Source organism: Sparus aurata, chromosome 11, assembly GCF_900880675.1.
Source record: "Sparus aurata chromosome 11, fSpaAur1.1, whole genome shotgun sequence".
In the NCBI taxonomy this organism is placed as follows: Eukaryota; Metazoa; Chordata; class Actinopteri; order Spariformes; family Sparidae; genus Sparus; species Sparus aurata.
In genome coordinates this window covers 16,806,348-16,832,852 of record NC_044197.1, presented here as the reverse complement: position 1 = coordinate 16,832,852, position 26,505 = coordinate 16,806,348, and the positions used below count along the sequence as shown (strand labels likewise).

At 42.2% G+C, this 26,505-nt stretch overlaps 1 protein-coding gene across 4 annotated transcripts in view; it reads right to left on the bottom strand.

Moving 5' to 3' along the window:
• Positions 1-26,073, bottom strand: part of pex5la (peroxisomal biogenesis factor 5-like a) — a 103,972-nt gene extending 77,899 nt beyond the window's left edge. For 2 of the 4 annotated variants that reach the window (XM_030433005.1, XM_030433007.1), the window contains exon 1: positions 25,465-26,073. In XM_030433005.1, coding sequence (XP_030288865.1) covers positions 25,465-25,485 — 21 coding nt within the window. In that variant the 5' untranslated portion in view covers positions 25,486-26,073. The remainder of the gene's footprint in view (positions 1-25,464) is intronic. The other 2 variants (XM_030433006.1, XM_030433008.1) reach the window with 1 other exon arrangement.
• Positions 26,074-26,505: the final 432 nt, after the last annotated feature.

The following is a 26,505-nucleotide window of genomic DNA, read 5'->3' as shown; positions in this document are numbered from 1 at the left end:
TCAAAAGAACACAAGTAAGCTCAAGCAAGGCTAATTCCAGCAGGTCTGCACCTAAACTGAACTTACTTCCAAACTATTTCCTGAAACAATGAGAAACCCTCATCAACACCGTATTCAACATGCTACAACCTGAGTTTGCTCAACTGTAAAGGCCATTGGGTGCTCTCACATCCTATTTGCCAATTTGGACCCATGCTGAACTAGCAGCTAATATAGACGGGAACTCATGTAAAGAAACATTTTGGCAATTAAAGTTGAATACCAGCAATAAATTATTACTTTATGCATACATCTTTAATTTAATTTGTTTTTTGATTAACAATGTGAATGATGACAGTCTGAATACTGATATGCCCACCCCTTGTTTACATAACTGGCCAGTGTGCAGCCTACTCTGAAAAGGCATGGCATCTTTTAAAAAGGCTGATTTTCTCCCCTGCATTATGGCCATACTTAATGAAAGTCTTCTAAAGGGTGCACCGGCTTATACAGCGTTATTATATTGAGTTTATTGTTCATTTCCCAGAAGGCCAAATGACCCAGCAGCACAGCCTGACATAAGCAGAGTCTCCATTTCAGCTGTGAAGCAAACATCAGTGAGTCAGTCCTCCCCTTAATCATTCTTCGTACAGTAGCTACAGACCACAAACACACCAGCCATCTGTGGGTTTCTGAGGGAAGTGGCGATCTTGTGAAAGAATAACAATTCAGCAATTCCTCATGTGAATTTGCTTCTCGCTGCACTCTGTCGGCCAAGACTAATGATATGCAGTGTGGGCATGTTTTATTTTAAACAACGCACCTGCTCTGAATGTCTCAAAGAGCAGGTGTGTTGTTTTCATGTAGCCTATTTATGAAGCAGTAATTTATACACGGTTGATGGTTTTAGGACGCTGCTTATTTTCTGTTGGTTTTTATCAATGAGTTAACTGTTGAGAGTCTCACTATTCCTACTTTTAAATATTAGTGTACTTTGAGATGGGTCAACGACGATCTTCAAAACGCTCTAAACGACCCAGTTTTACTAGCCGATCTGCAAATTTGAACAGTCAAATTTCAGAAGCTCGTGCTTCCCTGGCGTTATATTTGCTTTACTTTTCAGTCCAGAATGAAATATCTCAATTATTACATGGATTTACACGTGAACTATTTTTAAAATCGATTAGTACAGACTTCCATGATCCTCGAAGGATTACGTCTACTGAGGTTGGGGTTGATCTGACTTTTCCTCTAGTGTCACTGTGAGGCTCAGATTTTCACTTTTCTACGGGACACATCTTAACAACTATCAGATGGACGTCTTGACATATGATTAATCTTATGGTTTTGAGAAATTTTCCTGGTTTTTACTCTGGCAGCCTAGTGGAAAAGTCAGGAAGAGATGGTGCTAAAAACTAGCGCCATATTCAGGTTGAAATGTGTAAGTTGTTTCAGAGATGCTATAACTGACCCCATACAGTCCAAAAGAGGACTTCTCAAGCAAAATGAAAATGTAGGGAAATTATGGTGTGGAAAATCAAAGTTGTTCTTTAAAGTTGTCATTTAAAATCATTCATCGTGACGTGTCGGCTGTTCACATGTATAAATGCAGAAAAAGTTTTGTCAAGATTAAAAAAAAAGAGAGAAGTTCAAACGCTTGCTCCTGCTCACAGCTGGCCAATCACAGTGTGAAGTATTCGACCATCAGACGAGCACCTCTGAAGGAGTATACTGGCCCCATCAGTCAGGTAATGAGGCTGGCACTATAGGCCCCCATGGTGCAACATCCTATCAATGTAGTCCACAAGGTCCTTGTTGACTTCAGAAACTTGTTGGGAAGTATGATATGGTAAAATAAGACTTTGTATTTCAACTCGGATTATTTAATCACCTAATCAATTAGCTTTAATTATTTTGTGAGGACAACACTGTCTGTCTTGAGTTGAGAACCTGGCTTGACTCAATCATTTCTAAAAAATCAAAGAAACTCATCGGTCTGTTTGACTCCACTGAAGGCAGACAGGTTTGGATCAAGTAGAATCAAGTCCGATGCAGATCTCTGAGGCCAAACAAAAAAAAAGTAATCTTTCTGATTTCATATAGAGGAGCCTGATGGACAGAAATAACCTGGGAGGACTAAAAGAAACTAATGAATAAATGATTTCATCCTGACAATATCCGTGCTGCTGTGATCAAAGAGGAGCATTTTTAATCACAAAGCCTCACACAGTCTCCCCTATTCACTTCATCTATTTCAAGCAAAGGTGCTTGACCTCAGCTACCATTAACTGACCCAACTCGTCCATTCCCCTCATCAGCGCTCGTGAAGACCTGCGGGGCCTCTGTCAGTGCTGAACTTGGAGTTGTAATTCGTGCAGCAGCAGCAGCACAGCCACCAGCTGGAGGGGTAATAAAAGAAGCTGAGATTATAGTTCTGTAAGAGTGCTTTGTCTTCTCTGCTGCTGAAATGCTGCCGCAAATCTCTCACTATAATTAACCTATAAGGGAGAAGAATGAGGGGAGGGCAGAGCCAGATCAAATTTCAGCCGACTTTCTTCACTTTTCCACCTTTGTTTTATCAAAGTTTTGAAAGTTGAAAACGATCTAAATTTAATTACCCTTTTTCCATTTTCATTTAGAATTATTTCAAACCTGTTCTCCAGAAAATTACTTCGAGAGACTACTGTCTTTTGCCAAATACATTTTGCCAGAAATGTAATTTCACAGCATTGGTTGGTCTGATGGTACACCACTTTCGTCCTAAAATATCTCAACACCTCTTAGATGGATTCTGTATTGGACTCTGTACTTCTGACATACATTCATGCTCCCCTGAGGATGAAATGTAATTATTTTGTTGAACCCAGTTTTCCCACAGATCCTTGAAATCTTTGTGAATTTGAGTGTAAAATCAAGGATGTTAAAGCTTTTGGAAATTGACATAAACAGACATGGGTTACTGAAAGTGCCAGAATTCATATATTTTGTGCAACTACTAGAAATTAAAGTTATTTTTTACCTTTTGACTTAACAGACTGTATGTAATTTCTGCTGTAGTGTGGGGTCATGGGAGATGTTGTCTTCATTGTTAAACATGCACCATTGCAGATGAATATCTCTCTCCAGGACACATGCAGAAATGATCACAGACAAGGAAATGTTTAAAAGTTTTACCATGTTTACAGTAACAGGCAATAAAATAAAGTGCATTGCAAGGAAAATAACGGTTTTCTGTGGATTTGAGCTCAAGACTGCTTATCAGTATTTGTAAATGTGAAACCACTGGATCCCCAAAACATGATCTTTTCCTAACCCTGACCAAGTGTTTTTTGTGCATAAACCTAACCAGACCATAAGCACAGTATCACAACATAAAATAGAAAATTGAAGAGAGAGAGCATGACTGAAGGATGAAGGCAGGTGATGGAGGATGGGTGGTGACAGTGACCCTCAGGCTGAACTCACCCTGTGTCTCTACTTTAACTCTCTCCACCTTTGATCACTCCTCATATCCTGAAAGAACAAAAGCCCTCTCCAGACCCTAGTGGCCCATTTCCTCTTCCCCCATTACATTTCCATTAAGAAAAACTGTGGAGAAAGAGGGCACTGAGCCCCTATGCAGAGCCAGCACAAGTCATTACTTACACTATAGCTAGTGTCGCTACTTGCAGCTTGGCCTGCAGCTGCTAATGATGAGGGATGGCAGTAAAAGGAGGAGGATCCCCTCTGTGCATTGAGCAGGAGGGTACAGTAACCTGATTACTACTGGCTGCCTGGAAAATGGCATTACATTCTTGCCGCAAACCCGACTCTTACGTTGAGCCTCTGACTGTCCTAGATCCGAGCGGCTGCACCACCATGCTCTCTGTCGATGAGTTTATCATTGTGCTTCGTAAGGAGCTGTCGTACAATCCGCCACTGGGCAGCTGCCCCTGAGTGCTTCGATTGCAAAATGTGGCTTTCTGTCTTCCTTATGCATTATTGTCCCAGTCCATCAGAATGTGGTTTGATTTAATTACGTGCCTAGAATAAGGGGATGGAGGTCCAGCTCCATGACTTAAGACGTTGTTGAGAACAGTACGCCACTGGGAGTTGTAGCTGAGACGTGGACAGCAGGAAAAAGAATAGGCCATACTGTTCACAAGGCGACCGCTTAATGGACGGACTTAACCCTGGAAAAACCCTGGCTTTTATCATTTAGATACCTAATATTCAATCCAGGCCCACTTATTTGTCTGCTCTGTCTCAAAGTGAGTGAGTGATAGACTGTATGGTTTTTTAAGAGCAGGCAAACCCTCTAAAAATAGGTGACAGACTCGTTTCCCATTGCCAGTACATGAGTCTGTTTTTTTCCTGATGCTTCATGTTCATGTTCCCGTCACAAATGCGATGGAAAACAGGGAACAGAGGAGAGCGGCACATCATATATCTCATCAGACCACATCCAGAAAATATTAAAACTGGCTTTAAAAAATGCTAATTGATTTCATTCTGAAATGGACTGATAATGGGAGTAGCTTAAGAGAATCTGATTGTATTTAGCCTAAGGGCCAGGCGAGTAATTCTTATTGGACTTATTGGATTTTGCAGGTAATTGTTCAGAAACCGAGCACGTTTACTGACTGCTAAACATTTTTGGATTCACTGTGTTGATAAATTGGGATCCCCAAATTACTGTTCATCCTGAGTGTGCCACGATTGAGTGAACCAAAAAAAATGGCAATCCATAGGGGCATAGAGAGAGCAGGCCCACCAACAATGTGTTGGATGGAAATGGGCCCTTGAGAGACATTCAGATTGCTACCCCAAAAATATGCCTGTGTTCAAGGAAGAACTCACAACATGTAACAGTAGTTGGTGGCAATGACTGTATATTCATTCTTGAAAAGGCTAGTCTCTGTCATAATTTCATCTTTTTTGGTAGAATAATCAATCTATGACAAAATTATTTAGGGCAATTATATGCTTTTCCCAATACACTGTAAAAACCAACACTTTGTAGGTATAATGTTTCTATGCCCAATGGTGCGCGATGGTGTGTTTCTTATTGAGTGTAAATAATATTTTGCTTGCTTTCAAAACAAACACACAAGCTAGCCAGATCAATATCCAGGGTGCTCATACCATCACAGGGGCTGCTGGAATCAACAAAATTGGAAATTTCTTTGCTGCCTTTAAAACATAAATTTGACCCTCATGGTGCCGCTAGAAAGCTAGTCAGGAGATTGTACATATCAGCACCTTGAATATGTATGAAGTTTGATGACAATCCATCCAATAGTTGCTGAGATAGTTTGAACCAAAGTAGTGACGGAGGGACACTGCCATCCACTGAGCCGTATCAATGCCCATTGTTTTTCTACTGTTGGTCATCCAAGGATAATGCTAATGTGAGGCTTCTCCTGTACTATTAAAAATGCATGCATTGGATTTTTTGCGGGTTCTGGCAACAATTTTACCAAACAGCACCAGGACTATGGCAGCGAAACTAGAGAGGGTTTAGTCAAATCAAAGCGTCGGCTTATTTCAGTCATTTTACCATCATGGCAATTACATGCCACCCTTGTTGACTTCAGTGCCCCAGTGGTGGTACTGTTACCCAACCAGTGCACACACAAACACACACAATAATCAGGTTGCCCAGACACAAGCCCATGAGGGCCTTGTTACCTTGAGTGACTTTGGCCAATTAAAGCTTTGAAAACAGCAGCTGCAGGAATAGAGAGTTTTTGGGAGGAGGAGGAGGAGGAGGAGGAGGAGGAGGAGGCGGGAATGGTTGAGAATGTGCAAGCATCAGCACCACATCATCCTCCCAGTATGCTGATCGTGACCATTTTTTAACCCGATCCTCCTTTTTTTTCATATTTCTTACATACCAGTCAGCTCTGATCAAACTCCTGTTGATAAACCTATCACTGAGTTACTTATTTCCGTCTTGCAAGGTAGTGTGGCTCGCTGATTACAGTCCCTCGAGGCCAACAGACTATCCAAAAATCTACCTCCAAGGATCTTAATTATAGCCGTAAAAGTCTGATAAAGATGTATTGCATCATCACCCCGCAGATCGTTGTATTTGCCATACGACGGAGGGTAAATGTTAAAATAAACAAACAAGAGGAGCCAGTGATTATACATTAACAAGCAACCCTAGGTCAAGTGTAGGTCCCCTGAAATGATGTTACACCTGCCCCACCCCCACCCTGATGATTAGTACGGTGTAACACAGCCTCTCTGAAGACACCCAGCCCCACCTCCCTGCTGTCACCGAGCCTGCCTCTCTTTCACCGGTCCTTCGCTGGAATGGATCGAGGTCCTGCTGCGCAAACAAGATAGGCTGCCAGTAATGGCTTATTGTTTTGAGGATGCTCACCCATGCTGTGAGAGGAAATTAAGACTCTTTAGGAGCAGCCATTTACATATCATAAAAAAGATCTGACTGCTCGTTGATACCACAGTAATCATTCATCAGTCATTCATGGAGGGTTTCTCTCATCATGATGTGATTCTTGTGATTATTTTTTGTTGCATATATTGCAGAATTTCTGGAATTCCTCGAAAAATGTTGCAGCTCCAAAAATTCCTCTTTAATTTTAAGCAGTGGGATCTCTTTGCATTGTAATCATTACTCTCATTACACATTACAAGTGAACCGACAGTGTGTTCCAGTCAGGCATTTGTCTAAAGAACACTATCTGGACCAGTGCCTACTTGGGACGATACTGTTATCAGCAAAACTGAGCCAGGAAGCTTTTTGGACTTCCACTGCACAGACAGATCCAAGTGATTAAGCAAACATTTTTAAAAGCCATTAGGTAAACCACACACAGACACCGCAGAATTATACCTCAGACTGCCAGCATCAGCATCCACATCTCTTATTTAAGTTATTTTTCTGTCTTGCTTGCATTTTTCTCCATAACACACATTCTCTTCACAGGCAAACACATTATCCTTTTTGAAATACATGTCCTCGATATTTATAGTACTAATTTCCACCAGAGGAGGGAATAAAAAGCAGCCCTTTTAACTTCAATAAAGTGATGAATTACAGGTTACAAGGTTTCTGTTTTCAGCAGTGCTTTATGGCTGAGCAACAAAATGAGTTATGTGACTGGCGGTGACTGTGGCCACATTTGAATATACAGTAATGCACTCATCCTCATGGATTCGAACTGAGCCGAATGTGCCGAATATGGAAGACCATCATGGAAGATCTTTACAGTCAGATATCTCCCTAGTTTAGAGAGGAACAACACAGCGGAGGACGTTTCTCAATGCTGCACCTTCATGTCTGTTTACACTGAATTTTCTATTTCTCTCTTGTCATAATGCTGTGCTTATGTTCTGCCTAGGCACAAAAAAAACATACTAAAATGTTTAATCTCTATGATCGCGGATGGAGATGGTCTGAGTTTTCTTGTGTACAATTTTTTATCATAATCATCTTGTGAATTTTTGAGTTGTGGCCCAAAATGTGTTTTGACCTTTTGCCATCAAATTCCATTAACTTCATCTTGGAGTCGTAGCGTATATTTTTACTAAATTTGAAGAAATTTGCTCAAATTGTTCTTGAGATGTCTCGCTCACGAGAATGTGGCTCCATGAGGTCTGAATGATCTTGATCTTTGACTGTTAGCCATCAAATTCTGATTAGTTCATCCTTGACTTCGAGTTAACAATTCTACCAAATCTAAAGAATTTCCTTCAGGGCCTTCTTGAGTTATTGCATTCACTCAAACATAATGACTGGCCCCAGTAATCAATGGCGCTGTGGCATAAAAACATCCACTTTTGGTGCACCCAAAACAGCCTCAAATGGCCCATATATCCTTGAAAATATCCAGTGGTGTGACTCGAACTGCTGTAATAATGTCAGCTCCACCGCCTGATGTAAAAGGTGGCTAATAAGCATTTGGGCTGGGCTGAGCAACACTGCTGATCATCATCGTTGACATTTTGAAGAATTATGATTAAATTTCGAATTATTCAAGAAGACGCAAAAGCCTCCAACGTTGTGCAAACCTAATGTGAAGTGTCAATTTTCAGCAAGTCCCATCATAGTTTTCGAGGTGTTCAACCGAGTAAAGTGGATGAGCGCACGTCCTCTTTAAAGTGGAACATTTCAGAGGTTTGTATGAAGAGCTGCTTGTTTCTCTGGACACGATGAACTAAACGAATTTGGAGGACTTCCTTAGAATGACACTGTACCCTGCAAGGCATGCAAAGTCATTTCATTTTAAGAAAGGGTGCAGTCAACCTCCTAATGGCCCTATTGTGATCATCACATTGTAATAGTACGAATCTATCAAACTGAAGTATGAACCATAGAGAGGAGCGTGCCTTAAAGGGGAGCTGCCAGCCATTATGGATGATTCCTTACTGGGGAAATGCTTTACAATGAGCATGAATTTCTTCTCTTTCATACGTCTGAGAGATATACACTGTATTTCGTGAGAGAGGGGTTGCACAGATTAGTGTTGGTTCACCTGCATGTGTGCTGGAGAGAAATTGTGACAAAGACAGAAAGTGAGCGAGACGCCCAAAGGCAGCTCATTAACTGTCCTCCTCGACCACAAGGAAATCTGTCAGAAGAGAAATGCCCTCTCACTGTGCCATTGATCTCAATGGAAGCAGGATGCCATCTAACTCAACATGGCGAGACATCACGGACTGAAGCGCAGGGTCACCGCACTCGCAGCCACGTATCTGTCACGCAGCCAAACTGTAGAGGTGATGTGTCACTGTTCCTGCTTGTTATCTCCCTTTTCGGATTAAAGCATTTTGAGGATTTTTTGCTTAAAATCAGCAGTAATCGCTTTTGAAATCTGCGACAGTACATTAAGCTCTGATCAAGGGCCACTGTGGCCTGATGCCATTTATTGGAAGTAAAGACGGCATCAAGAGCAGTGCCAGTGTTACGTCTTCAAACTTTGGCAAAACTCAGACCAGGCTGGATTTTCCCCCCTGAGCCCTTTATCAGAGGAAGACTGATGTCCTGATATGACTGCTAGCACTAAGCCGAATGTCACAAAAACAGATTTGACCAAGGCCATTCATGCAGAGTAGCTGTGCAAGGTGAGATACTGACGGCAGCTTTACTTTTATTTCCTTCTAATTCTCCACACGCTGGCTTGCTGGGTTTAATTTGCTGTTGTCCTGATGGCTTTTGAGGCAGATTTAGACACTGTGTGCCTTTTTCGCTTTTCCCTCGAGACGTGCCTCTTTATCACTTAACTCCTTTAAAAAAACAACAAAAAAAACAAAACAGCAGAGACTGGCACCAGCAAGCCAAGATAGCACTGGTTTCATTCATCATCAAACAATGAATCAGCACAAGGCGGCCCATTAGCATCACATGTAATTAGGCTAATCTATAATGATCTCACCCCTTGGGAAACATACATACAGTCGCACTTCAGCAGTCGCCCTTCAATGCCAGATTATGCTGGGGTGACGAGCTTGTACAGTAAAGCAGCAGAAAGATATGTTGTTTCATCGAGCTGCTACAACAGAGAAGCATGACAGGACCATCTGAAATGATTAGGTGTTTGCGAAAATTATATCGGAGTGAGAGGGCTGTTTTCTGCACGGAAACAGATATTCACTGAGGGCACGAGGAAGGGATTCCTCGGCACAGGTCTGGAGCAGATGCTGGCTCTCTGCCCGACCATCGATCGGGAGATCTCAGATTTCACAATAGCTTCCAGGTGCGTGGCCAATTTAGGTTCCTATTTTTACAACTGAGGGCCGAAGCAACTCTTTTCAGTCGTTAGTGCCATTAGTTTTTCAACCACAGTCGGGAGATCGTGATCTTGGGTTTGGATACTTAAACATCAAGCAAACAGTTCTGATAATAACAGACTGGAAATATCAGATGACGCACCAATCAGTGTAAAGAGCAGCTTTCATTTATGCATAAAAGAAGTATGATTTTCCTGATGAGGGATTGCTGCTGCTTGTAGCTTTCCTCATATAAATATCAGAGTTTCAGCACCAATCACCACGCTGAGGGGTTCATTATCAAAGGACAATTTCTGTACCGGTCATCTAGAATAGGTTGATGGTTTTGTGTGTGTGTGTGTGTGTGTGTGTGTGTGTGTGTGTGTGTGTGTGTGTGTGCGTGCGTGCGTCGGGGATGAGGTGGGGTTGGGAGGGTGCTCTTCACACAAGATTAGATGTGGGCAGCGGTGCTGATTACACAAGGGGCTGTGATCACGTCATACAGCTTAGTTTGTTAGCGTCTCCTCCCCTCTGCCCGACTGGAGAGTTTCCATCTCCGCTCCGTCTGGCTGCCTTTTCGAAAACTTTGTTCCTCCCTGCATTCATTTGCTGCACAAACTGTAATAATGAACACGCTGTGAAGAGGCAACCATCTCCTCTCCAATAGATCCAATATATGACTTTTCTCTTGCAGTCTCCGTCTGTTATTGGGAGTTAAAGCTGTTGGCCATAAAAGAGGCAGCCAGCAGTGCACTGACAACACCACGCATTGTCTCGCTCTTCAAAGCGTGAATACATCCTCTGTAGTGCAGACTGATTTACATTAACAAATACAAAAAAAAACTGGTAATAATGCTCGAACAGGACGGATGGAGCTGGGACCTGCTGATGTTTCTTCTTATATTATGCACTTCTTGCTGGATGTCTATGAGATGCTAATTTACAATGTACAATATATATCCGCTGCTGTCTGTCGCGGATATAAGGAACAATGTCTGTGCATGCATTAGAGTTAATAGATTGACAAGGTTTACCAATCTGGAGAATTGAACGGTCCCAGGATCTGTGCACATAAAAGTGACAAGTTTGACAAGAAACACTTTTGTCTTTGAAATAATGCAGTTAAAACAAAGGACGTGAGGGTGGCAGATGAATGAGTACGTTCCCTTCAACAAAAGTCGAAACAATAAACCAATTAACTAGTTAAAATGCTTGTTTAAGTTATTTCAGCCACACGTGCAGCTTAAACATCAGCAGGTTAGCATATCATGGTTAGCTAAGAGTTCGGCTTTTGTCTTGTCCCAAGAGAAATGCCCAAAAATGCCAGTAATATCTTCTGTTTGACAAAAAAAGCAATATAAAGACGTGACCACTGTTCCATGAAATTACAGCATAGACCAAACATTCATTCCATTAAGCAAAAACACATAATTGGAAGATCAATCAATAGTGAAATTAATGTTTTTGTCATTTAGCCCAAAACCTCACCCAAACCTCAAGTTTGTGGTTTAAGGTTTGGGTTAGGTTTAATCAAGTTGAAGGCGTCCATATTTAATTTGGCTTCAAGATCTTATTTGTAAGAAAGTTTATTTGTTTCATTTCCAATTTTGGACTTATTTGGACAGCTGCCATCCCAAAGCGTTGTTTTTTTGACAAGCTGGGAATGAGACTCAAACTTGGGAACAAATTGGACCTTTAAAGCCGGATTTGTTGGTGCGACAATCCTTTCTAAAGTCTAAAGATTCTTCGAGATAATATGGCAACATTTTGTAAAACTGTGTGTAAGTTCTCGTCCACCAGCTCTTGGTTTGTGTCAGATCGACCTATCACTCCTAACTACAACACTCTTCCATCTTCTGTGTCTTTATTTCTGTGTGCACCATTGTTAAATCTGTGACTGACCTTTTCTGTGGCAGCCTGTCTAACTACCCTGGGGTATTTGATAGCTGGAGGATAGGCTTTAATTGACGTGATAGCATTCTCAGGGTTGGGCCGGGTGAGGGAGAGGAGTAGGTAAAGAGAAATGTTGGAAGTAGAAAGGTTACGCTCTTGAGTCTCTCCTCAAGGTTGTAAATGGCTCCTCATAATGATGGTGATGTGATTATGTCAGCCGGGTTTGTTTCATTGGAAGCATTTATTCTTTATCTAGAGGTGCCACTACTGTGGTCGCTGTTTTTGCTTTGAAATGAGGCAGCGTATGAAATTTTGAAAGTAGTTTTTCAATGAGATGCACTGCCCGCGGTTAAAGACCTCTCCAGAGTCGATGTACAGTCAATTCAGGAAAGTCATTCTGAAATTATTCGGCTGAACCATGTTTCACTGCCTGACTGCACCCAATTGAGCCGGAGTCTTTTCCATGACCTTTTCTTCAAACCATATAGATTCCTCTCTATAGTAGTTGAGTTGGAAAGAAAACAACAGTGCAAAGCCTGACAAAATACTCTGGCTGCTGCTTTGAGTACCACAGACATGTAGTTCTTATCGCAACAGCTCGCGTAATCTTTAGTTAACTAAAATGAGACGAACCTCTTTCAGTCTTGCCTCAACTCTAAATGAACTTGAATGAAGTGCTTCTATACATTCATTTAAAAAAATAACTCCCTTTCACAGCATTTGAATGTCTATACATTATAAGATGATAGTCAAAGGTGAATCCTCCGCTGAGATGAATCACAGCGGAGGATTCAGCAGACCAGAAATAGGAGTAGATCGTGATCCATTATCTTTACTGGAAGTTTATCTCCATCCATCCATTCAGTGTATCTTATGATGCACATTGGTGCATTTCCTCTGGGCTATCAGGGCATTAATGGGAACTTAAACCCAGGCACATACTTTAACTGTTGTTTAAGAAGACTCCAGCATCTACAGTACCTCATACAGTTGGAATTCGATCCGTGTAACATTGTTACACTGTTTCACACATGGCAGAACTTTGCTAGAGCAAAAGTAATTGCTTAATTTTTGTACTTTGCAAAGAATTTGACTTATCTAAATGTACAGCTAACTAATAACCAACACAACTAATGGTTAAAGACTGAAATAATAACGTTCAATGTTGTTTAATTTATCTTTTTGTAGATATTGATATGTCAAAAAACATCAGACTTTATTTGTTAAGTACCTTTCAAACTAATCAAGTGATAACGAAAACATTTTGTGACGTCAAAAAAAAAATACCTCGAGTGTGTTTTTATAGCAAAATTCCTCTTTTCCTGCAAAATGTTGAAATATTTGTACTACTAACTCAGAATCACAATAAAAAAAATTTTCCAGTCCAATGTGATTTTGGGGAAAATACTGTACTGTAATCATGCCGGTCTTCTTTGACTATACTCCACCATTACCTTGTTGGTACCTTGCAAAATCTCATGTGCCAGAGGTGTGTATTTAGATGTCCGATGATAAGCACTGTTTGAAATAAATTAGCTAAATTCCGTTTCATTGTGACTTTAAAGTCTATATCTTTCGGAAAATTAAGTATAGGGGCTGCACAAAGCCTGCACATGTGAAAATTAGTGGATCTGAGCAGGAGCATGTGAAATAGCGTGATGTGTGATGATCCAACAGAAACATACCACACAGACAGAAAACTTGAAGAGCCCAAAATAGCAACAGACTCTGGTATCTATATGACTTGAACGAGACGTTCTCACAGCCAGCAGGGCCTCTAACAGACACACAGACACCGTCAGAGACACACAAAAACACTAACACACTCATTGCCTCTGTCAGTGATGGATTACACTGAGCCAAGCTAACAAGCTAAATTCTGTGTCACTGTGACTGTGTCTATATCTTTAAGAAAAAGAAAATAGAAGGGTTGCACAAAGCCTGCACATGGGAAAATTAGTGGAGCTGAGGTGGAGCATGTGAAAGTTCCTGGGAATCGTCTTCACGGAAGAACCTGTTATGGTCATTGCACATCAAAAGGCTCGACTTGCTAAATATACTTAATCCTGGAGCCAAATTCTGGCCAATTTGAAGCAATTGAAAGCATCCTGAGTGGAAACAAAGTGGCATAGTTCATGCACGGCTGGGGACAGGAAGGCTCTACAGCGGCTGAACATCACTGGTGCCCATCTACTGAGCATCAGTGAAGTGAGATGTCTGCACGGAGACTACGACGACTACTACTACTACTACTACTACTACTACTACTACTACTACTACCCCAGCCACAATCTGCTGCCATCTGCCAAAAGATACAGAAACAACTACCACCGGACTGCGGACAATCCCGAACTCAACAACTTTTTTTTTTATGGTGGAGCGCATCAAGAGATTATAACACACCTTACGTTGTATGACCCTGTGTTATAGAATGACAATGAACTTTGAACCTTGACGCTCCCCCGCAGCACTTGACAGAAGTGCTGTACCTGATTGAGCAGCATCACAACGAAATTACATTCCCGCTGGTAACTGTGTTTACGTTATATAATTCATTCTGTCTAACAGCTGAATATGAGATTATTCTGTGCTGTCATAGTGCTTGTTTCATTGACTGAGATAGACAGCTGTGATTAGGGAGAGCAGAGGATTCGCAGTGGGAAGAAAAGGCTTTTCTCTGTGTTTGTTACAGGAAGGCAGAGGTTAAGGAGCATTTTTTAACCCCCCTCCTGTTGTTTTCACTCTGAACCATCTCCACCCACCTCAGAAACTCACGACACCAGCAGGTATGCAGCAATGCAGAAATGTAAATCCAGCACAGGTTCGTACAACCACAACATCCTTCATACTTTTTGTGTCACCTCAGGGAAAACAGATTACTCCATCTTTAATGCCTGCAGAAACATTCCCTTCATACATTTTAAGCCATTTTGGTCACAAATGTTCAGACCAGTCTAGACAAAATGGTCCCTGAGGGAATAAGATCAAATCCGAGATACCCAGATTTGACATTATTTACTGTGCATAGGCGTGAGGCGTGGGACACTGGCCAACTTTATCGATCTTATCACTTTCTCGGAGAGTGTGTGATGATCCAACAGAGACATACCATGCAGATAGAAAACTTGAAGAGCCCAAAATAGCAACAGACTCTCATATCTATATGACTTGAACTAGACATTCTCACAGCCAGCAGGGCCTCTTACAGACACGCAGACACCGTCAGAGACACACAGAAGCACCTACACATTCATTGCCTCTGTCAGTGATGGATTACGCCGAGAGAGGAATGAATTGGAGGATACAATGGAACAACATTCATCGTGCCACAAGAGATGAGGGTTAAAGAAATGAATAGGTACGTTTTTATAAACACCGACATAAAGCAAGACGTTTATTTGTTTTTCTGCCACGTCTACATTGTGCACTGTCTTCTGCGTTAACATATGTACTCCGTCTTGTTTCCGAGTAACTGAGATGTCACATCATATAGAAACATTTGTTTATCTCCGTCAGAGTAGCTCTTCTCAGTGAAAATACAGTCCCATTGGTTCTTTTCTCCCCGTCCTCTTATCCATCTTTCTCTCTCGCCACACAGGTGCCAACTCAGAAGGTGATAACTTAATGAAGCTGTTTAATATTCAATTATAATTTAGTTGCTCAATCTGTCACATCAGGTCAGGTCAGGCTCAGGTCAGGTGTCAACTGTCACTTTGGCAGTATGAGTCTGGGTTGATCAGGTCTCAAGGATGTAGCTAGTATCATCAATTAGGTCTGTGGTCTTCTCTAAACATGGAAACGGAGATATGTAGCTAATTACAGGTCCAATTACTTCACCAAGTGGATAAAAGTGCACACAAATATTTGATCACAAACCTTGACAGAAATGACTGCGCACAAAGAGTTATCAGTCACTAAAAAACATTAATCTCCAATCACAACTATTTCAAACATCGAGTCCATCAAAATTAAAAACCTGCCGTCACACAACTCTTCTCCAGTACTATATGTAGTGTACCTTTATTCACACCCTCACATTCACAATACCTGTGACCACAAACATGCATGCGTCACACACAGCTTCACAAACATTTCACCTCAATGGCAAACGATGGATGTATGGACCAACAGGACGAGACATGGAGCTGCTGGTCACAGCTCAAAATGTTACACTCCTCTTGGACATCGCGGCTGTCCATGCATCACACAAGGTGTCTGTTCAGAAGAAATATATGACCTGGCCACTCATTCATTTCCATGGGGGCACAAACACAGCGTTGGTAATGATCTTAAAATTAGAGTTGTTAATTGTAAAACCTCAAGTATAAATCCAAGAATATTTGAATCCATGAGGCCCAAGGTTCTGCAAACCAGAAAAAGACTATTTCCAAAGTAGTACCTGAAACATATTTCACTTTCTGTCCATGTAGAACATGTCTGTGATTTAAGGTGGTGAATTGACCCCAGGACATAACCCATGCGAGCTCTGATGCCTGCATCATCATACAAACACATATGTGTCATCGTTCACACGGCTGCCAAGAGGCATTGTTCATTCCCTGCATGTATGGACTGAAGTCAGGTGGGAGCTGGGCCTCTGACCTCTTCCCTGACACAATGCAGTCTCTGTCATGTGGAGGAATATGAGTCACACGTCCATGCCTCACGCCATTACCTACATGTGTGTGAACATGTTTGCTTGGAGCCTTATGGATGAACTAGGCAGCAGCCCGTATATACTGTAAAGCTCCTACCTGCGCACGTACGTACGTGAACCGCGATGCAGTCAGTTGGATTCAGATCGGGGCCTGTGGGAGTGCACCAGGCTGGGTGAGGAGTTGGTGCTGCTCTGCTAACGAAACCTCCGTGCCTTTAGACCTCTCAGCTGGTGTACCCTTGAACTCTGCATACATCCCATCTGTACAGCCTGCTCCTCTCTGTGCTCCGCTCTGCAGCCCAGCCCTTCGTCTTCTGCCAGGGAATTCATTAACCGCACGTCTCAAAGGTATTTATAGAAACGCGAGGCACCCTCACCCGCTTCCGACAGACAAACTCCCGCAGAAAGTTAAGTTGCACAGATACTGGAATACATGAAGAAAAAGCCAAAATTTGACCTTCAATCTTCACTTTTACTGCTGTAAATCCATCCACCTCAAAACACTAAACAAATGATATTTTTCTGTCTGTCTTTGCTAAGGGTACATTTGCTGCAATTTCCAGCTGCAGTATCATTATCCTCCACACTTCATCCTTCATTCAGCGCGTACAAATAACATCAAGGATTCCTATTTCCACTCCAGCCTTACACATGAGAGAGACAAATGACTGGTTTGGGCGGCAAAAAGCTCTTGAAATTAATTTAAGGGAAATTAGAGCAGCTTCAGTTTACATTTTATTATTTTGACTCCTCACAGCTCGGTTGTAAGTGGAGCTGTGACGAAGAATTGTCATTAGCAGTGATCATGAGCGGGAGGTAATTGCTGTTTGTGGGTACACACTAATTGCTGTGATAATATGCAGACCTTGTTTTTTTTTTTTTGCGCAGCGTTCGTCTGCAATTATCTGACAAGATCACTGGCTCAGAGAGGAAGAGCTATTGTGCAGGGCTGAGGGGTGAAGATAGAGTTGTGAGGTTCAAATCCAGAGGCAGGATGTCGGGAGCCGGCAAATCAAAAGATGAGCATCTCTTCCTGGAGGCGAGAAAAACAGATTTTCCTGGCAAAAACAGAGAATGATCTATTGCCGTGATGAAGACGGGAGCAGCGCTTCGTGTGTTCCCCGTGTAGGAACAGCCTTCAGATACACCTCACTTAAATATGTGAATCTGTCCCCACTATTCAATCTTAGTTGACTGTAGCTTCTAGAGAGAGCCAAACACTACATGCAAGAGTGCCTGAGTTTGTTTCAACTGTATTCATTGTGTAAGCTTTGAAAAAATGACTTATGTACTGTAATCTCCATCCTTGTCCTATTGTCATGAAGTTCTTTGGACATCTTGGACATCAAACAAATGAGCTCTTCTTCTTACCATCAGGTCCCCATGATCTTTCTTTCCCTCGATTGTAATATGAAAAGAAAGGCACAGCATATAACACTATCCATGTGCGAGTCCGCAGTTGTCCATGTTCGTATTGAAGAATGATGGAAGCTCAACTGTCTTCAGCCACGCTAGCAGTTCTGTGACACTGTATGTGCACGCTAACATGCTCACAACGACAATGCCAACATATTGATGGTGAGAAGGTATCACGTTTGTAGCCTTTGTTCAATATGTTAGCGTGGAAAATAAAGTATTCAACAGTCAGGTCTGACTGTCAGGTATATTTGGTCATGAACCAAAAGTATTGGACAAACGGACTATTTTGAACTGATGATGCAGTAAGTTAAAAGTTAAAAAGGTGCAATATGTTCGAGTTTTAGCTGAAACCATTTTGAAAACCAAATACCACCGACCAAAAATCAACAGAATGAGAAAAAAATAGCAGTTGTGATAACATGACATCTATGTGTTGTGTTGCAGTCATGCCGACTGAAGCTAGCATAACATGCTAAGCAGCTGGTCCAAAGCCACTGTTTGCAGCAGTGAGCGATACTCAGGTGACATGCTGTCCCCTTTCTGTTTGGAGTGGGACTTCTTACATGTTGCATCTTCAACACTTACAATGAATCCTGCGGGGGTGTCTTCCATAAAGGGTGAGCTCCAGGGGGGCTCAGAAGGAGAGACGTAAGGTGAAGTTAGTGTACAGTATGAGTGTAAGAGAAGGGTTTGACTGTGATAATGACAGAAGTTGGTGTTTGGTCCATTGATTCGCTTAGATCATCAACATGGCTGCACAAGTAGCAGTGGCTGTAATACATGGCTCCTGGAAGTGACTGTGATACGGGAAATGTACCGTGATTGACTCTAATTCAAGACTTAGATTGCTGTGAAATTATGTACAAACCTCAACTTCCTATCAATTTTATAATTAAATGAGGAGAAGTAAATTTAACATGTAAGTACAGTTCAAGTTCAAAAGGATGTTGAGCACATTCGATGTATTTTGTAAACTGACACAGCATGTAGTGTTGGCACTAACTCATCACTGGGCAGCCCCTCTAAGTATCTAAAAACCAGCCACAGCGAAGTGCATATTTGTTTATCAACAGCTCTCATCCATGATCAGCTCATGTCTCCCCAGAGGACCAAACACATGCTCCCTCCACTCCGACGCCGAGACGCCTGGTTTCTGGAGCAAATTAATTCCCAGTTGGAGAGTGACTGTTATGAATGGGCTGGGCGAGAGAGATGGATGGGCTACCCGCTCTTCTGCACAGCCCTCTGCTCCGAGTAACAAAGATGCCGGGGCTTGTCCTACTTTTGTGCGAGGAAGAATGTGGCTTAGTACAGTAGCTCAGGGGACTCACCATGTGGGGCTGCGAGGGCTGCCGTGTTAACCGACTCGGAGCAGAAAGACACCCAGAGGAAATCTACCAACAGAGAGAATGATGTCGAGCTGTGAAGCTGTGAATTTGGGTGCTTCATGTTTATCGTATCCCTTCTCAGATACAGGCAGCTTGTTTGAGAAAGCCCGCTACACTGTGTTGACATTTGGTGTGTGCATGCGTGTGCGTAGTTCAAGGCGGCCCCCATGACACTCAGTCCGAGACTCATAATGTTGAGCGAGGCTTGTGAGCTGCTATAACACTTAGCCTGTGTCACCCTTTCTGTCAGAACCCAGAAGCATGAGTTTTTTTGAGCTTGAATAAGCAACACAAGTCTGGCATACACCATGAATCTATTATTGTCACAAGTTTTGGGGATTTAGTTTGTCTGTTTCCTGTTTTATTTTGTAGATTATATCCTCAAGTGTCATGTTTTACTTCCCACTTCCTGACTTCACTTTTTGTTGGGTTGTCTGTGTTTCCTGTGTCTGTCCCCGGTCCTCTTGTGTCATCGTCATTCTCCGTGGCTTTCTGCTTTGTCCTCAAGTTACTCTGTAGTTACTCTTCAGTTTCTCCAACTTTTGTTGGCATCGTTTTAGTTGCCTGCTTTTTTCTTGCTTGGGGTTTGGGTTTTGGATTTCTGGACCCAGGCTTTGTTTCTAAAGCCCGCATTTTGTTTTTTAGCCTGCCTGCCTCTGTGTGCTGCATTTGAGTCCTGTGTTGGGTCTAGGTCACTTACTGACTTCTGTCATTTAGTTAAAATTGTCCATATATTATCAGCTTTTCAGTTATTAATAAAACTATAAAGAAAGAACTTGACACTTAACACTTCATTTTGAACAAAACAAGATTATATTGTTGTCTCGGACATGCAGTTTTCAATATAGTATATATATTAGAGTTTATAGTACAGTATAAACAGCATTAAAATAAACTCCTGAATGCCCCTTTGGTAGATAGAAGATGACAAAGTGCCCTCCCTCATCACACATAGATCAGGGCTTTCTGTGCGATGGTGCCCTAATATTTTTTTTTTTACTGTAAATAAATGAAATATAATAAAATTCACAATTTATTCTTCTCCCCCACACGCGTAATATAATTAGCACTATCATCAGTAGTGTAGTTGCCAGAGGTGTCATCTTGGTTTGTTAGTATCAGAGATGTTGATGCTGTTTCCCAAAGGGCCACAGTAACAGTTGGTGTTTTTTTTACTTATGAAGTGATATTCATGCGCATATGTTTGAATCAACTCCCTCTTGACATAAAACTCCACTTCTGCATCATTTTTTTCCCCACACATCGACACACACATCAGAATATGAAACGAAATCCCAAAGCCATTTCAGTATAAAAAGACAGCTGAGTGGCGACGCTAATTGAACCATTTTAATTTAGCCTTATTCAATTGTTTTTGAAGGAGACTTGTATTTTGGGCCCTTCAAAAGATGTAATAACCATGTCAGTGTCATTTCAATCATTTATCAAACAGCCGAATTACATAAACTTAAGACACAAGCTATTATTTAATGAATGTCTTAAACCAGATAATCAATAGTAGATGGAGCTGCTCTATTACTCTATTGAATTGTTGTTTCCCTCAGCAGAGAATCAGTCAGAGGATAATTATCCGTTCAAGGTTATTAATAAACATGCAGCATGTAAGGCGTCTGGCTCTGACCATAGATTGATAGACTGAATCATTAAGGCATAAACTGTGAAGATGAGACACTGCGACATCAAAAGTTTGGTGAAAAATATGTAGTTTTCGCTTTAATGATTAAATGCTTCACTTTGGGTTTATGAATCCCTGTCAAAACAATTTTGGAGATGCAAGGAAGTCTATGTACTCAGTCAAAAAAACATTTTACTTTTCTTATATCATCCATAAAAAACACATCTGTCCCTAATGTTCACATTAAATGATGTTCTATAGGATGGGTGGGTGGGTGTTAGGAGAGCGGAGTGCAGTTGACAGTGAACAGCAAACGGAGCAAATTCTCATGCTATGTGGCCAAGAAACAACAAACCCCCGTCCCCCTCAATCAGCTTACAGCACAACTGCTGCTGATATATGCTGGAATCCCTCTTAGTCTCCCTCTAGTCCGCTTTTCAAGCAACGAAAGCTGCTCAGGACCTCTACAGAGCCTTAACTACCCAACCAGGGAGGATGAGAGATTCCCAGTATTCACACATTAGACTTGTGACCCCGTGTTGCCGATCACCCACCACTCGTGTAATGTGCAAGCCACAACAACTCCAAGATACCCCCATTGTTAAACAGTCGTGTAACGTGATCAGAGCAGCGATCGGACTGCTTTGAAAGTTGTACAGTATGTAGGCGACACAAAAACAAGTGGTAGCAAGAGGTTTTTTTTTTATAATTCCTCCTCACATGCCATTCAAATTAATATTTGAAACACAAACTATAAAAACAATGTGTAACATGATCACAGACTGAGATAATATGCACTGAGCATGTTGTCCCTGTTTGAGTAAGAAGGCTGAAAGCATTTATTTCTCCACAGTTTCTCCAAACAATTTCTGATATTTTGTTTGGAATGAAAACCGAGTTATTAAAGCTGGAGATAAAACTATTTACCTCCACTGCACTCAACCTCGCAAGCATACCTTTCAGCCCAGCTGTCAAACAATGACCTGTTTCTACTCCTCTCTTCTTTGGTGTTGATGTATTTTTTATGACTTTGGTCATTTCCTGACACTGTAGGCTCCAAAACACGGCGACTGAACAGTTCTGGGCCATGCTCCTTCCTGCCCTACTACACGTCTCCAACAAGGAGAGCATAGCTGTCTGTGGAGCTTTTCGTTCCAGCCGGATACCACCTGATTTCACTCATTATCCTGGCTCCTGAAATAGTTGAGGCTATTAAATCACTCTTAATCAAGACCATGCTTCATTAAATCAAGGAGACTTTAAAACAGTCTGTGTGAAAAAAAGTGTTCAGGACCCCTTTGTCCTGCTGGTGGGCTGCCCAGTCTGGATGAAAGCCTCTTGAAAGAGCTTTAGAAGACATGCGTCAACATCAGCGAGAGACGGCCCACTGGACTGTGCAGCTATGATTGATAAGCGCTTGTGGAGCGCCGCATGCTTGCATAAAGACCCCTGCTGGTGTTGTGATCTGCTGTCGACTTGCGTGTCGACTTATTGATTTGATTGATTGCGGGGCTCTTGTTTTCACCGCCTGTTTATTCTCTCCGAGAGGCTTTCCTACAACAGACACCGCTTAATTTTTCCTTTTTAGCATTGATTGGAATATTTTAAATCATTAGGAATTGTAATATGGTATTTGCATCTCATAAGACACGTCTGATTATGCTAATTAAGAGCATTTTAATGTGTCGGACTGCTGTAAAAATAATCTGTCAGGGCTTCAGTGTCCCTTGAGACACAGTTTTTGGACGATGAGGAGAGATATCAAAAACACAAAGACGTGCACTGAGTGGCCACAAATGTCGACACCACCGAAACAGAAACAGAAAACAGTGAACAGGAAATGCAAATGGGGAAATGTATAATTCTGAACCACTCAGCGACTTTACACTAGTTTATATCAGTGGCCTTTCTGACTCCCCCAGAGCGCTCGACGACAACCTTTTAAACAAGTAATCTTTCACCTGACAAACCAAACTGCATAAACAAACCAGGAGCTTAATGAAAAGACGGTGCGAATGACTGAGATCTTAAGAGACTTGATCAGCGGTATCGCTCATCCAAGTTTTACCCCGGGGGACTTGGAATATGGTAATCGAATTATGTAATCATGTTGTGCTTAACTGAGCAAATATCCACAGGCCTTGGAGCATCACTTCCATTAAGCCTGGATGTGTTTTATATACACAGTACAAACGCTCTCGTTAGTAGACACCCTGTAAACAGGAATACCCGAGTAGGGAGGCCATCCCGGCAATTACACAGCGATCTATAACGTTATGAGAAAGTGCCATCTGAGGGAGGGTGGACGGAGACAACTCAAGGTCTTTCTTTAGGTGCAGTTCATCAACGAAGAAATACACAGAGCGTTGACTGGAACAATATCTCTTCTGAGCAGTCGAATCAGCTGAATCAGCTCGCCTCGCAGCGTCTTCGGCTGCGCCTTCACTGAAAGAGAATGAGGCTGACATCCACACCTCTGAATCACTTTTCTTAAACACCATCAATCTCTTCCCACACTTGATACAGGAAGGTGATCCCATGCTCTCGAATAAACAGGAACAATGCTCATTTCATTTCATGCACAAAGCAACTGCGGTACGCTGACAATAACCCCATTCTTAATACTAACACGATACAAATGTTAATGATTACGGAAATTGAGTCCAGTATTATATTTCTGCCAAGCAGCACTGGTTATGCCAAACTCGGATATTATCCATGCACAGCCCGATTCCACACATGCCGACCACAAGGACGAGCTCTGGCGTCGTTGAGGAAACTCACGCCAAGATATTTGATCCACTAAATATTGCATCGTTGTGTGAAGATCCACATAATTCATGCAAAAATGTTAGTGAGTTCGTGGAGAGAAACCTTCACGTGAAAGATGCTCCAGGTCACAGAGAGATGAGGAGGTCATCCGGGGAAATAAAAAAACTGAAAGCTGTGATGTCCTTATCTTGTTCCCACAGCCCAACAGCCTCCTGAGCTGCAGCACCATAAGCTGACAAATGTTTCTGACAGACAATCGTGTAATAAAGAGGGATTTACAAGTGTATCTACCGTGAGGAAGGAAATCTGATAGCTCTGATTACGAGCGACTGACTGATGCTCCGTCGCTGCTGCATCAGGAAGTGTGTACAGTATGAGCTTCATTTAGATCTCCAAGCTGCGGAGATTCACAACCCTTAATGATTTATGCCTCGAGCCAGCATTTGGGCATGGAGAGAATTATGTAAAAGGGAACATTTTAGAGGGCATGCTCAACATTCCTGACAAGTTTCGAAGCAGTCCCCTTGTTCTGACAGCATGCACCCTCACCTTTCTTTTTTTCAGAATACTTTTGCAGAAACATCTTGACGTAAATGTATATCTTCCTGAGCATTTGAGTAAATGAATAGTAAGTTTTGGAAATCATGTATACGTGCAAAGCAAACCACACCCCTTCTCCACACAGCCAATACATCATTACAGTATGAGACAAAGATCTGACCGAGGCTCTGGTAGCTCTAGTTTCATATGCACACACATGAGCACACATACACACACACACACACACACACACACACACACACACACACACACACCTTAAAGGAGAAAGTGCAGCAGTTATACAAACGAGCATCACGGCTTTAGATTCAATACCTTTTGCTGCTAAGTCAGCCTTATATTTTAAACAAGATGTCCTGTTTCAGTCAGGTTCTGAACAATGCACAGTGTACTGGCTTGCATGCATGTGATGAGAAACACTGAAAGTGTGAGATCATGGGATGGAACATGCAAAGCTGTGGCGCAGAGACAGCACTGATTACATTGTCTTAACTCAGCATCACAGGCTCCTCGTTGACCCGGAACAAACACAATGCAGACGAGAACTGCTGACCGCCTTTTTCATGCATTTTTCAATGAATACTGCTGCTTGAGTAATCCATCATGAAATATTAAATCTTGGTCTTTAATGCTCCCGAGCACCAAGTCAGTTCAGGAGTGGTCGTTTTCTGTTACATAATCAACTGTCTGGGAGCCGAGGTATCTCTGTCAACCACCAGTATTCATTTCAATCCGTGCATCCAAACTGGAGGAGAAGGCTGTCATCAACCACCGAGGAAGCCCTGACATTGTGTGATTATGTTGTACATCAGACATGAAGTGTTTGATGCTCCTCTCCTTTCACGCCTTGGATCATTTTTGCTCCAGTTTCAGGTCTCTTCTCCTGATCTGTGTTTTGTTTAGTACTGTAGGTTTTTTTTGTTTTGTTTTTTTTTGCTGTATAGAAACTGACGTCAGATTGCATGACGTCACGTGAGCCCTAAGCATGCACGTTAAGAAACTCATGATTTGTTTTTGCCAGAGTCGAGGCTGCCCTGCTCGTCACGCTCACCTCCTGTTTACATCTGGCACGCGCCTGCACGTGCAACCTATCATATCTCTCTGTTGTCAGTGGATATTAGAAATTAATGTATATATTTATAGCTCCTGGGTCATCTCTTTTCAGCAATGTAGGCAATTTTGCCATGAACCTAAATTTTCAGCAGTGATTGATGGGAGAACACTTCCCTCTGGAGATGAGAATGGGCACATTGTTTCCCAGCCTTGTCCCTGCTGTCAGAGCATTAACCGTCAGTACCTCTTAAAAAAAGAAATGCCCTTGACATGAACTCGGATGCGTGTGGGTGCGCGCCCCGTCAACGTCAGTCCCATCCCAACTAAAACAAAAAACACTTCCCTTTTCATGGACGAATGGGCAAAACAAAAAGATGCTGCCTCCTTACCTGTAAATGCCCCTGGTACATATTGAGCACACAGTCGGTCGCGGATCTCTCCGTCAGCGGGTCTTCAGACTTCTTCCAGACTTGTGAAGCAGATTGTCAGACCTGGAAGTGTGCACATGAAACAGCTGTGTTGGGAGTTGTGTCGGACGGGAGGTCCAGAGCGGAGCTGTCCTCTCCTCAGGTGCTGAAGCCGACACTTTGTGCGCATCCAGGGTTTCTGTGCGCGGTGACAGCGAGGCGCGCCGGGCGCAGGAGGAGTGCGACGTCGGACCTCACTTTTTACCTTCCCCTTCACAGTGTGCTGACGCTGGTTTGTGACAAGGACCGGTATGGGGTGTTTTTTTTTTTTTTTAAAGGCAGCCTCGCGGTCCTTGTGGGAATAAAAATCACCGCTTCATTCTGGACTCTTCGCCGTGTCTGTCCTTTAACTGCGCTCCGTCTCCCTCTCTCCTCTCCCCCTCTCTCGGATGTGGTTTAAATGTTTTGACGCTCCTCGGGTTCAGTCTCTTCTTATAGTGCGCTCCTCTTTTCCTGTTTGCCAACTACTCCCTGTGACCCAGCCCTCCGGTGCCTCCTCTAGTGCTGACGTGCTCCACAAGGAGGCACACAAGCACATTTCACACACAACTCACAGCAGGTCATAAAAATGGACATGCCATTAATTACAAATGTATTTCGATCCATCCATCTGTGCTTTTATACCATCTTTTCCCTCCTTTCCTGTGAACACCACACAGGTTTTTTTTTAACTTTAATTCTATATATTTACACATATGTTGGCCAAGTTCTGTGCATTTTCAATGACTTCATCATCATTATTAGTCCTCTCTTGGACATTGTTACGCAACACACCGTGTAATTTTCTAATTAGATTGCAAAAAAAGCAAACTGCACAGCACATGTTATGTGTGAAAGGGTGTTATGTCTGCATTGTTATTCCCAGCTGTGCAATTAGTGGAGGAAACAATAATATAACCAAAAATATGTAAGTCCTGTATGTTGCAGTTAATTATGGAGGAATAATCACTCACATCGGTGGGT